The sequence below is a fragment of the Sitophilus oryzae genome, unplaced genomic scaffold, assembly GCF_002938485.1.
Source record: "Sitophilus oryzae breed Bouriz unplaced genomic scaffold, Soryzae_2.0 scaffold_815_pilon_pilon, whole genome shotgun sequence".
Lineage (NCBI taxonomy): Eukaryota > Metazoa > Arthropoda > Insecta > Coleoptera > Curculionidae > Sitophilus > Sitophilus oryzae.
In genome coordinates, this window is record NW_022147434.1 from 7,337,123 (window position 1) to 7,349,824 (window position 12,702).

A 12,702-nucleotide genomic window follows, 5' to 3' on the forward strand; every position below is an offset into this window, starting at 1 on the left:
AACTAATATCGGTGTCTGGAGTTCAAATTTCATCAAAAACATGATGGTGAAAACCGCACATCAATATCTGTTACCGTTTCGGAGTTACGGGGTGTTTCTCAAAAATGTGCATTTTTAACAAATTGCTGTAACTTTTTTGCTATGGAAAATGTTGTATTTCTATGAAGACATTTCCAAAGCACCTTTTTACGTAGAATTTAATGGTTTAAGTATAATTTTTTAAAAATTAATAATTTAAGAGTTATCAACAGAAAAATTGATTTTTTATTTGGGACACCCTCTATATTTTTAATTAATTAAAGAGAATTTAAAATTACCTTTCCAAAAATATAGCACACTTAATATTTTCTTATAATCCCCTTCGAAATACAGAATTTTAAAAGTTCGCCACTTTTAACTAGTAGGCTTTGGACCCCTTATTGATGATATGCCCTTAATGGAACTCGAAAACATATTTTTCCAGCAAGACGATGCACCGCCTCAGAACGCTGAAGCTATCAGCAAATTTTTACAGCCAATTTCAAGAATAATTGAATAGCTAACCAAGATCCCAGCCGTTGGCCGTCGAGGCCGCCTGACTTAGTGCCGATGAATCTAATCTTATGGATATATTTGCGGAAGAATAAAGATTCCTTATTCTTCCATATAATCTACACAAGAATTAGAAATACTTAGCAGTTATGGGAGGGTATGTTTCACCCCCACTGAGTTAATGAATTCCGCGAGAAATGTTCAAAAACTGCCAGTTCCATAACAGAAGACGGTCGATATGTCGAACACCTGTAGCAAAATCTCATGTCTTGGTTTGCTATTTATTTTTATTGTTATTAGATATAGTTTAAATGTGTTGATGTTGGTTAAATAAATTTTAAATTGTTATAAAATTCTGCATCTCTCATATCAAATATTATTTTCGTTTTAATTGATGCTCACAGCTAGAATTTTTTTGCATTGCAGCCGGTACCGTTCAAAGCCTACTTATTTAAAAGCGGGCGAATTTTTATATACTCTACATCTCGAAGAGGAATCGAGCAAAATATCAAGTGTGTTATATTTTTGGAAAGGTAATTTTAAATTATTTTCAATAAATCAAAAATATATAGGGTGTCCCATATAAAAAATCAAATTTTCTGTTGATAATTCTTAAATTATTAATTTTAAAAAAATTATACTTAAACCATTAAATTCTACGTCAAAAGGTGCTTTGGAAATGTTTTCATAAAAATACAAAATTTTCCATATCAAAAAAGTTACAGCGATTTGTTAAAAATGCATATTTTTGAAAAACACCCCGTAACTCCGAAACGGTAACAGATATCGATATGCGGTTTTCACCACCATGTTTTTGATAAGAATTGGGCTCCAGACACCGATATTAGTTTTTGTCTATCTCCTATAGAAAAGGGTGTTTCCATTTAAAAGCGTCGAATTTGACCCACCCTGTACAGGGTGTTCTATTTAAAACAAATCATCCCAATCCACTCACACTTTTTTGAGCCAGAAGAAGTTAGGTAGGTTTTGCGAGGTAGAAGTTAAAATATCTTCCTGAAATACATCCCAGTACATACTTTAAGGTCTGCACTTGTACAAAATTCCTAAGTTGTTTATTCCGGAAATTAAAAAAAAAACATATACATGTTTTAATATTTTTTTTTTAATTTAATACTGTCATTTGTAAAGATTTTTAAAACATCGTTGTAAATTCTGTAGGCGACCATCAGCGGCTATTTTTTTATAAGAAGAGCAAGTTTTATAATAATTCTAGCAAAAACTGGTTGCACCAGATCTTAACTAAAAAAGTATTTCAACGTAAGTGGTTCTCTAGATAAGTACAAATTAACTGCATAACTGAATCATTTTCTTTACGTATATGGTTTTTGAAACCTCTTAAAAATAATTTATGGCAAAATTAACCCAAATAAGTGGATATGGAAATCGAATTATCTGGATATCTAAATTCATGTTCTTAAAATATACCGGGTGTTTCTCAAATGTGGCTCACCCCTATAACTTTTTTTTTTTCAGATAAAAGCGAGATTTGGTATGTTAGTATATGAAGTAAATTAGGATTGATTGACGTATTCAATTGTTTTCGGTCACTTCCTCTTTCACCGGAAATGACTACAACTTTTGATTTTTAAATAGCACCCTCGGTATTTTTTTATCTTATTCGATAGAAAATGAAATTCTGAATAGAATGACATATCGCATACACCATAGAACAACATTTTTATTTTTCTCGTATAAAGCTGGATTTATGAACTCGGGAGTTGACGTTCAGTTGCAGTTGGATGTTCGCAGCAGTTTTGAGGTTCAATATTTTTGCATTTTTAAACTGTCAGTTTCGGTTGTAGGTTAGGTATAGAATTGTGAACCTAAATTTGGAATGTTTTTCTTTTGATTTAATAATACTTTTTATATCTTTCAAAGTTCAAACATAATAATCCAAGATTGCGCAAAATATAAAGAGTATAGAGGGTGTTCCAGGTTGAGCACGCATTAAAAGTTTCTAGAGAACAACAATATCTAAATCGGAGATTTTTTGCACATCATTATCATCAATCAATATCGATTAAAAATATTTTCAATACCGCGAAATACCGGATGTTGGCAGCTCTTTCTTATTTTAATTGGGTGCCCCCATTTTTTATTACATACTTAAATTATCTGTAAAATTGTAAGAATATTGATGTTGAACACTCTATACCTAACATTAACCGTTTTTGAAAAAAAAATATTTTATATTTTTGGACAAAAAAACTACCTGTCAAGAAAATGTATATAGCCTAAATCAAATTTAGTGATTACCACAGCCACTGTGACATAATAGTACGAGAGCTAGCAATGTCGGAAAAACAAGCATTTTAATACGTCTGGCTCTTTGATATATCTTTTATTATGCTCTCTAGAACAGCATGCGGCCCGTCTGGCTGCCGATAAACGTTGCGTTCCCTACTATCCGATTATAAACGAAAATAAAATAAAAAAGTCTTTGCCCTGACCCGGTTTCGAACTCTGAATCATCGGTTCGTGGTCGGAAACTCTACGCACTGCGCTATGGAGACATGTTCGATTTATATTCAATACTAGAATTTATAGGACTAGATTAATAAAAAATATAGGATCTTCTTCCTATGCGCAGTAGTGAACACTACGGGTATCGGCAGCCAGAGGGGTCGCATGCTGTTCCAGAGAGACCATAGTAAAATATATATCATAGAGCCAGACGTCTTCGAATACTTGTTTTTCCGACGTTGCTAGCTCTCGTATTATTATGTCACACTGGCTGTGGTAATCACTAAATTTGACTTTTAGGCTATATACATTTTTTGACAGGCAGTTTGTTTGTCGAAAAATATAAAATATTTTTTTTTTCAAAAACGGTTAATGTATACCTAACATTAAAATGAGTGTTCAACATCAATATTCTTAGAATTTTACAGATAATTTAAGTATGTAATAAAAAAATAGTAAAGTATATCAAAGAGCCAGACGTCTTAAAATATTTTCTCGAAAACGTTGCTAGCTCTTAGACTATAAAGAGGAGACATATGGCTATCTATTTCAAAAATTAAATTGTTCAAATGTCATATAATCATGGCGGTAGCTGTCATGGAATTGAGCGATTAAAAAATTATCATAAATCATTTATTTTCAAATTGAAACACACTTTTTTATATCATTACCTAGTGAAAAGGTCTTTCAATTCGTTACTTTTTAACTATACATGTTCCTATACCTATAATAAATCGTTTTTAAGTTATTTAAGATTTAGTTTGAAATTTGAAAACGTATATTTATCACAACGTATATACAGGGTCGTTTATTCGTATGGAAACAGTCGATTATTGGGTAAAATATACGAGGTACCGCAAAAAGTTAAATACAAAAGTTATAGGGTTTTTAAATGTCTATTGGCGAGTAATAACTCCAAAGTTTCACTTTTTTAACTGGACTCCCTATATATTATTGCCTATTTCAATTTTTCCTTCAATTCTAAGCAAAAATAGAGACACACAATGTACCTCAAACCAACCTTCGCCGAGTTATTTACTTTTGAGAATATCACTTAAACAATTTGATTTAATTGATTTTGATGTGTTCGATTTCATTTTAACGACGCCATTCTACGGAAACTGTGATACTTAATAATATTTGATATTGGTTTTCAAGTTTGCATTTATAGATGTATAAAATGAGATTATATCAAGTCTAGAAATTACAAAATCATTTAACATTTCAAAACCAAAACTCGATATCTCGCAAACGATTTAGGTACATTATTTGTATTACAATTTTTGCTTAGAATTGAAGGAAGAATTGAAATACCCAATAATATACAGGGGATTTCATTTAAAAAAATTAATATTTGAGGTATCACGACTACTTTAATTTATTACAAGATGTTAGGCATTAAAAGCCCCTATAACTTTTGTATTTTTAACTTTTTGTGGGACCTCGTATACCCAATAATCGACCGTTTCCATACATATCATCTACCTTGTATTAGACCTGTTCGGTGTTGAGGTTTGAACACCGGTGTTAGGTGTTGATGACCACCGGTGTTTCAGACGGTGTACCGGTGTCAACACCGACACCGGTGTTTATCTCGACACCGGTATTGCGATGAACACCGGTGTCGATGTCGATGGTGCCGTTTGTTTGTTTTTTTTTAGTTTTTTTAATGTAATATTTTTTAGTTTATTTTACAGCTACGAATTTTTATTTTTTTATGTTTTGTTTTGTTTTCTGTTTGTTTTTGATTAAACAATTTTTTACTCTATAGTTGTTTATCTGACGCTTCCACTTTATTTTAGTGATTAGTCTGGCAAAAAAATATATTTAAATTTAAAAGCTTTAAGTTATAGTCGGTGCGCTTTAATAAACGATAAAAATAAGCACCGATACGACATTGTTATTATCAGGTTTTATTTTGAACTTATTAATTAACATTATTTCTTCTTTATCCCGTTTACCAAACACCGGTGTCGCTACCAAAACCGATATCGAGATGAACACCGGTGTCCAGACCAACACCGGTGTCCAGATGAACACCGGTGTTATAGATGAACACCGGTATCGAATTGAACACCGGTGTCGGTGTCAACAGCGGAACACCGGATAGCCCATATTTGGCCACCGGTGTCAGCCCAACACCTGTGTTAAAACGGTGTTCCGGTGTTTGGAACAGGCCTACCGTGTATATCAACCAAAATAACATTTTTTGTTCCCTCGTGTAATTGACAGATGGAACTTTCATTTTCAATTTAGAAAGAGATACTAAAAAGTTAAATAATTTAGAGATTGCTTGAAATCATCAAAATCGGTCCACTAGAACACATCAAATACATCAAAATTTTAAGGTGCCCGTTTTTCGTGCCGAAGAGTGTAGATGGAGGAAGAGATTTAATGTAAAAATAGGCCAAAAACTCGAATAATTTAGCTACACATTGATTAAAAAACCATCAAGTCGATACACTAGAATAATACGCATATTGAACATGGACATTTTAAGGTGTCCATTTTTTATTCCATTCAGTGTAATTATTACTTGTTTCAAATATATACAGGCCCGGCAATGGATCTCTAGGCATAGGAATTACATGCATTGGAATGAAACGCCTATAAAAAGACATACACTTGACACAAGAGCAATATTAACGAATGTTGCCCCTCCTTAATTACTAACCAGCAATATCGACAGTTTCTTAGGTTAAAAAGACGACCCAATAACCTTTAAAATGATTAACGATTTCTGTTCGTTCTTAGTAATAGGACACCTACTGCTCCCTTCTATATACAATTTAATCTATATCGAAAAATGTTTTTTTTTCAGGACCCCCGTGTGGCCATGGATTTTTCCAAAGGCATTGGGCGTATCGTGCAGGATCCCGACGAGGCTGCGGAAATAGCCAGAAGTGAAAAGCGAAGCCACACTATTACTGCTGAGTGAGTACTATTAAATTTAGAAGACACATGGAGTCTAATTAGTAGGGTACAAAAAAATCAAGATTTAAAAAAAAAATATTTTTTATTTTTTATATTTTTTTGATCGAATCTCATTTTTATAATAAACAACTTAACAATGGTTAAATCTTCGTAAAGGCGCGTCCACATTTCTCGTGATCCTGCTCGCGCTCTTGCTTCTGATTGTGCTTGCCTTGCTTGCGCTTCCTGTTTGTTGTGTTTCTCAAGATCTTTCGGCAAGCAACGGCGTCCACATTGTAATGTAGTACTTATTTGCGTTCTTGCTGTTCTGACATGGATGATACCGAAGTATTTTTAATAGCGGCTGCTAGTGCGATCATTATTGCAAAACCAAGGAGACCAAAGAGAAATAAACCTGTGTTGGATGTCTAATAATTTCAAAAGTAGATCCCAGTACAGTGAAAGTAAACTTCTACTCGATTTACAAACAGAAAACAGACAGAATGTTTTTTAATAATTTTTATCGCATGTCCGCTACTGATTTTGAAAGACTTATTAATTTAGTTGACCCCCGTATAAAAAAATACAGCTTTTAGGAGGTGTATTCCGGTTAAAGTAAGAGATATAGAAAAAAAAATATTCTTTGCAATTGGAGACTCACATACTAGTTTGGGTTATTTATTCAAAGTTTCCAAGCAGAGCATTTCAAAAATAGTAGGTACCAGGCGCATGCCAAAATATAAACAAAGTTCTCAAAGATCAGAATAAGATAAGTAGGCAATATAAATATAGAGTTATATTTTATTAAAGGTATATTTAATATTATTAATCCAAGAACACAATTATTTTTAATTCCAAACAAAAAAAAATAAGAAAAATCATGGTAGCATCATCATACTGCAGTAAATACCGAATCCTATGAATGAAACCAAACTAGAGATGAGCGATATTTCACGAACTGTGTTTTTTTCACTGATATTTAAAAATCACATATCTCGATCGTTACTTTTTTTGCGAAGAAAGCGTGAATTGATATGTGATTTTCACACTATGCAAACGAGCAAAAAGTCGACAGACTTGTTTATCCGTTAAGTATTTAATATAACATAAACAAAATGGAAATACCGATACCGATTACCATTGCCGGCCGCCTCGCTTTCGTTTAATATCGCTTTTTTTAAAACTATAAACGGTGATGGTACATTTTAGGTACGTCGTCAATCTTGAAATTATTGATGTAAATTTGATATTAATATATTCTACAATTAATGTTTTAACGTTTTAAGTACGGATCGTACGAATACTCGGCTAAATCTTTGAGATTTGAGATCACTTCAATAAAATTATTTATTTTTTGAGGTTAGAAAAACAATTATTCTAATAAACTAAACAAACCCGGACCTTGTAACCCGGCATGTAGCCGATAATAAATGCAACTTGACTGAATACTGGATAAATGAATCAAACCCAAGCTTGTTTGTCTCAAATCTAAAAAAAATAGATATAAATAAACACGTGAGTATTACGCCTTAACTGGGAACGGGGCAACGGGGACGAAGCGACAAGACTTGTTATTGCTATTGAAACTGTGATCACATCACGTTTAAAAATCACTGATATTAAAAAATCACAGTAACAAATATCAGTGTGATTAAAAAATAAAAAAAAAATTTAGCGTTTTTTGTTGCCTCATTCAGTTTTGCTTTGTTTTGAGCTATTTCCAAAACGTGGCGGTTTGGTTTGGTTTGGTTGAAATAAGTAAAGCTAGACGTTTCTAAAATAGCTGTTGTTACGATGATATTTCGTTAATAATTACATCTCGTTTTATGTTATATTGATATACCTATATTCCACAGAATTAATATTTGAACACGCGTTTATTATATGTATGGTAGATATTTAGGAACAAAACTTTTCACTTAAACTGCAGGAATACAATTACAATATTTTTATGATTTAATTTTATTATAATGAATTAGTATATAAAATTGTATATTATGTTTGTTTACGGCCTTAATCTATACTAATACACACACCGGAAAAATCTAGGGATATCATTTCATTAAAGTTAAAAATAAATGTTTTGAATAAACAACCACATATTTGTAGGCCGATTCTTTCTACTTCGATTGAAACTAAGTAGTCACACTAGTTATTTCTAAATTTGAGATATTTGCAGAAGTGTTTGTGTATTTTTTGTCAAATGTATAAAAAGCACCAAGCATCAATTGTTCGAATTTAACCTGTACTGGCTATGTTTTTATGATAACTGACCAGAATTCATTCAAATAACGCTGTTTAGTATTAAACGACATTATGGAGCGTAGACATCTTAACAGAGACGAAATGCTAAGGGCCATGGGTATGCTCGAAGCTGGAATGCGCCAAATCGACGTTGCTAGAGCATTAAATACAACGCAAAGTGTAATATCGCAATTAAGTGCACGCTACCGTGAAAGTGGTGATGTTGCTGAAAGGCACACAATGCGACATCGCAATACTACCCCTCAGCAAGATCATTTTTTACAATTAAATGCTCGACGCCGACCGAATCTTACAGCACCAGAGCTTAGTTTAATTCTCCAGGAAACACATAATGTAACCGTTAGTCCTGACACGGTTCGCAATAGATTAAGAGAGGTCAACTTAAGAAGCAGACGCCCCTAGAGAGCTCAACCCTTACCGAGAGGAAATCGAGAGGTACGATATTTGTGGGCTCAAGATCATGTTCAGTGGTCGAATGAACAATGGGCCAATGTTCTCTTCACTGATGAGTCACGCTTTGGAATTCATCCGGATTCGAGAAGGCTTAGGGTATGGAGACAACCGGGAAATCTTATTCGGTTGGATCATGTTCAGGAAATGCACCCTTATCAAGGTGGAACAGTTATGGTCTGGGGAGGAGTCCAGTTAGGCCGAAAAACCGATCTCGTTTTTCTTGAAAGGTTTCTAACAGAAATCAAATATCGTGATTTAATTCTTGAGCCTGTCGTGTTACCATATGCCAATGATTTTGGGAGAAACTTTATTTTCATGCATCACAATGCACGGCCTCATACAGCCAGAGTGGTAAGTGAGTTTATCAATGCTCATCAATTAAACATCTTACCCTGGCCGGCACAATCTCCTGACCTCAACCCCATCGAGCACGTATGGGACTCGCTCCAAAGAAGAATTTTGAGAATGGGTATGCCTCGTGAAACTCGTAGGGATCTGGTTCGGGCCGTGAACGCAGCGTGGCAGGCTGTACCTCAAGAAGAGATCGACAACCTGATCAGGAGCATGGATAGACGATGTAGGGCTGTAATGAACAGTAGAGGAGGCCATACCCTTTATTAAGTAAAAATGGTTTTATCTTTTTTTTTAATTCACAGTTTAGAATAAAAAAAAATGTGTGTATTTTTTTGAGTTCAATAAAAATCAAGGTAAATTTGAAAAATTCGGCAAATTTCGCATTTTTATTTCCAATACGTCCTGTAAACTATTTGTTTATTTTAATTTTATTATATCAGAAATGCAAATAATAAAATTACTGACGATGGCTGGATAAAATTGTAACATCCCTAGACTTTTCCGGTGTGTGTATATAAAATCCTTAAGTGACTGACATACTGATTAATCACGATCCTGCTCAAACCACTCAACGTAAAGCTGCGTATAAATATGTCGAGACGAGTGCGAGAGACACCCGAGACGAGTCAACCACAAGCGGATTTGAGGTTGACTCGTCATATTGGGACGGGGTCTGAGCTTCGAGCCGAGCCTATGCCCAGCCGGACGGCGTTGTCTCCGTTTTTTCCGGAGCCTTTGGCGAACCATCAAAAGGATTGGGGCGTCTAATTAACCAGTGGCGTATACACCGCGGCTCCGCGGAACAATTGCTTCGAGTCTCAAGGGGCACGGATTCCACTTTCCACATCCCATTTTTATATAAAAATAAATATTCTTTCCTTTATTTGTAATAATGTTAATAATGCATCCTAGCTAGAAAGATGCAATTTTGTCTTCTCTAAAATAGTATAGGTAAGTTCGCCAAAGTAGGTAAATCTCATATACAAAGATTTATTAGTGATTTCCTTTATAAAAACATGAAAATTTTATGAAAAATGAATAAACGTAATGAACTTTTCGTCGAGTTATTAACGGCTCAAACGTAAATTATGCGCTATTTCTGCTGAACGGAATTAAAGATGTAAAACAAGCTTCTTTACATATAGGATACATCGAAGATAAGAGAGGCAAATCGAGTCTGTTGAAAAAGGTGGCCATGCTCTCAGAAGTTTCTTACGGTACTCTCATAAATAAAGGGAATCCACAAAGAAAGGAACGATTCGATATAGAAAAATCCAGAAATTTGAACTATCCAGACTACTAAGAAACTTAATTTATGGCAAATATGAAAATAATAAAGTTCCCGCCATAGAAATAATTAAAAAAAAACTCTCCGAGCTTTAAAAAAACCCTGTTCAGAAAGCACATTACGGCGAAGGTTTAAAAAACTGGGAATTAGATTTAAAATTATATACATAATAATATTTTAAAAATTATTAATAAGCGTGCTGCAATGATGGAAAGCCATAGAATAATAATGTGGCGAATTGAATACCTTGAAAAAATATACAACTTTAGAAATGAAGAAATGCAGATATATTATTTACAATATATGTTCCAGGTTAGTTATTGGCATTTAAATATTGAATATAAAATAATTAAAGACTCAAAAAAACGGCACTGGCAGAAGGCTCCGCCGCCGCCGCTGCCGTGCCGTTATCTCCAGGTATCTCAGTCGGCGTTCTCCAGTTTTTTTTTAATGTAAACAGTCCGAATATAATTTAAATTTATCATGAATTCCTTTAATTTATCTAGCTTGTTTTTTTACCTATTTTGAAATTAAACAAACATATACAGGGTGTTTCAAAAAACATGTTCCATCTCTCGTGGGGAAGTTCCTCACGTAAAAATAAGATTTATTTTTTATATCAACCAATCCAATTCTGCTTTGATTCGTAGCTACAGGGGGTTAAAATAGGGTTCCCAACCGTCCTCTATTCCAGAAACAGTCCTCTTTTTGATCTGATTGTCCTCTTTTCTCTCACGTATTGAAAACTTTGTTACATACTAACTTCAAAATCTAAAAAATATTCGTTTATCGCCACAATGCTTTAAAGAATTGTTAATCTGTGTCTTTTATGTAATTTTATGTTTACTTACTGTTAGTTTATGTCTTGAAAAAAAGTTTGTTGACAATGGTTTGCTTTATTTTAATAAGTTTTGAGTATAAATATTTTTGTGTATTTTAAATATTTATCGCATACCGTTTATATAACTTTTTGGTAAATTCTCGACATTTGAGCGACGTTTCAAAAATGTTTCGCCTGTGCCTTTTTTTATCCTCTCGCCCCTATTTTTTATTTTCAAAGTTGCCAACCCTAGGTTAAGTGTTTTATCATTTTCTTCCAAGTGCTTTTAGTAATTTGAGATCGTTTGATGACTGATTTAGTTCTGATCCGGGTAGTTTTTTGTATAAAACAGTGCCACCATCGTCGATTTTTTTCGTTAAATGCGAATAAGAAAATATCCTGATTATATTCTGGCCCTATCCCTTATTATTTTTATTTACAAGCGATCTTAAGTTTATAACATATACATATATTTTATTTAATTGTTAACATTAGGGTAGTTTTACCAATTGTGTATGTGTGGAATTCCACTGATATGTGTTTTAAGTTGTTTGTTAAATTTTTAAAATTTTTTGATTGTATTTTGCTCTCTTAACTTTGTAGTGTCCTGAAGATGCAAATAAATTTTGCGAAACGTCGACAAATTTAAAACAAAGGACTTCTGTTGATTTTTTTCGATCCTAATCCAATTAAAAAACACATTATACTTAAATTTATTAATTAATTTTTTAAAATATTGAATGGTATCGAATAATACTTTAATATATTTATCAATATTTTAAAGTATCGATACTTTATATTCAATACAACCGATACCAAAATATCGATACTGCCTCAGTATCGCACAGCCCTATGAAGAATTTTGTGGGTTCGCCAAAGGCTCCACTGAAAATGGATAGCCGCGAGACAACGCCGTTCGACTGGGCAGGGACTATGCTCGAGGCTATAATATGACGAATTCCGCTTGAGGTTGACTCGTCTCGTCCTCGTCTCGGCATATTAGTACGCCTTTTGGAAAGAATTTGCTATAGCCTCGTTTCATACTCGTTTCGGGTTTGTCTCGTACTTGCCTCGGCATATTTATACGCGGCTTAAGAAGTTCAAATTTGGCATACAGGTTGATTCTAGGGTGTAGAAGTTCGATAAGAAGGGATTTTTCGAAATTCCAGTTCCAAGAGGGTGAAACGACCCCTCAAATAATATTACAATATTTTTTATTTAAAAAACGGTCAAGTTTCCGAAAAAACGTATAACTTATATACGTATATCACGTATATTTTATTTTGTTTTTTACATATTTTAAGATTTTTTAAAAATGTATACAGGGTGTTTCGAAAAATCTGGTCATTGATTAATCAAGATCCTGCTTAAAGCGCTTGACGTAAAAAGCCGATTTTTGGGAAACAGATTGACTTTAGGGTGTAGAGGTTCGATAAGAAGGGATTTTTCGAAACTCGAATTCTAAGGGGGTGAAACTATCCCTCAAATATTAAAATATTTTTTATTTAAAAACCGGTGAGTTTTTCGGAAAAACACGTATATTTTATTTTGTTATTTTACATATTTTAAGATTTTTTATAAATTTATACAGGGT

The 12,702-nt window shown here is 33.4% G+C and overlaps 1 protein-coding gene across 2 annotated transcripts in view; it reads left to right on the forward strand.

Annotated features, from left to right (window-relative positions):
* Positions 1–12,702, forward strand: part of LOC115889552 (growth factor receptor-bound protein 14-like) — a 637,553-nt gene that overhangs the window by 551,135 nt on the left and 73,716 nt on the right. For both annotated transcript variants that reach the window (XM_030909589.1, XM_030909590.1), the window contains one exon: positions 5,837–5,949. In XM_030909589.1, coding sequence (XP_030765449.1) covers positions 5,837–5,949 — 113 coding nt within the window. The remainder of the gene's footprint in view (positions 1–5,836; positions 5,950–12,702) is intronic.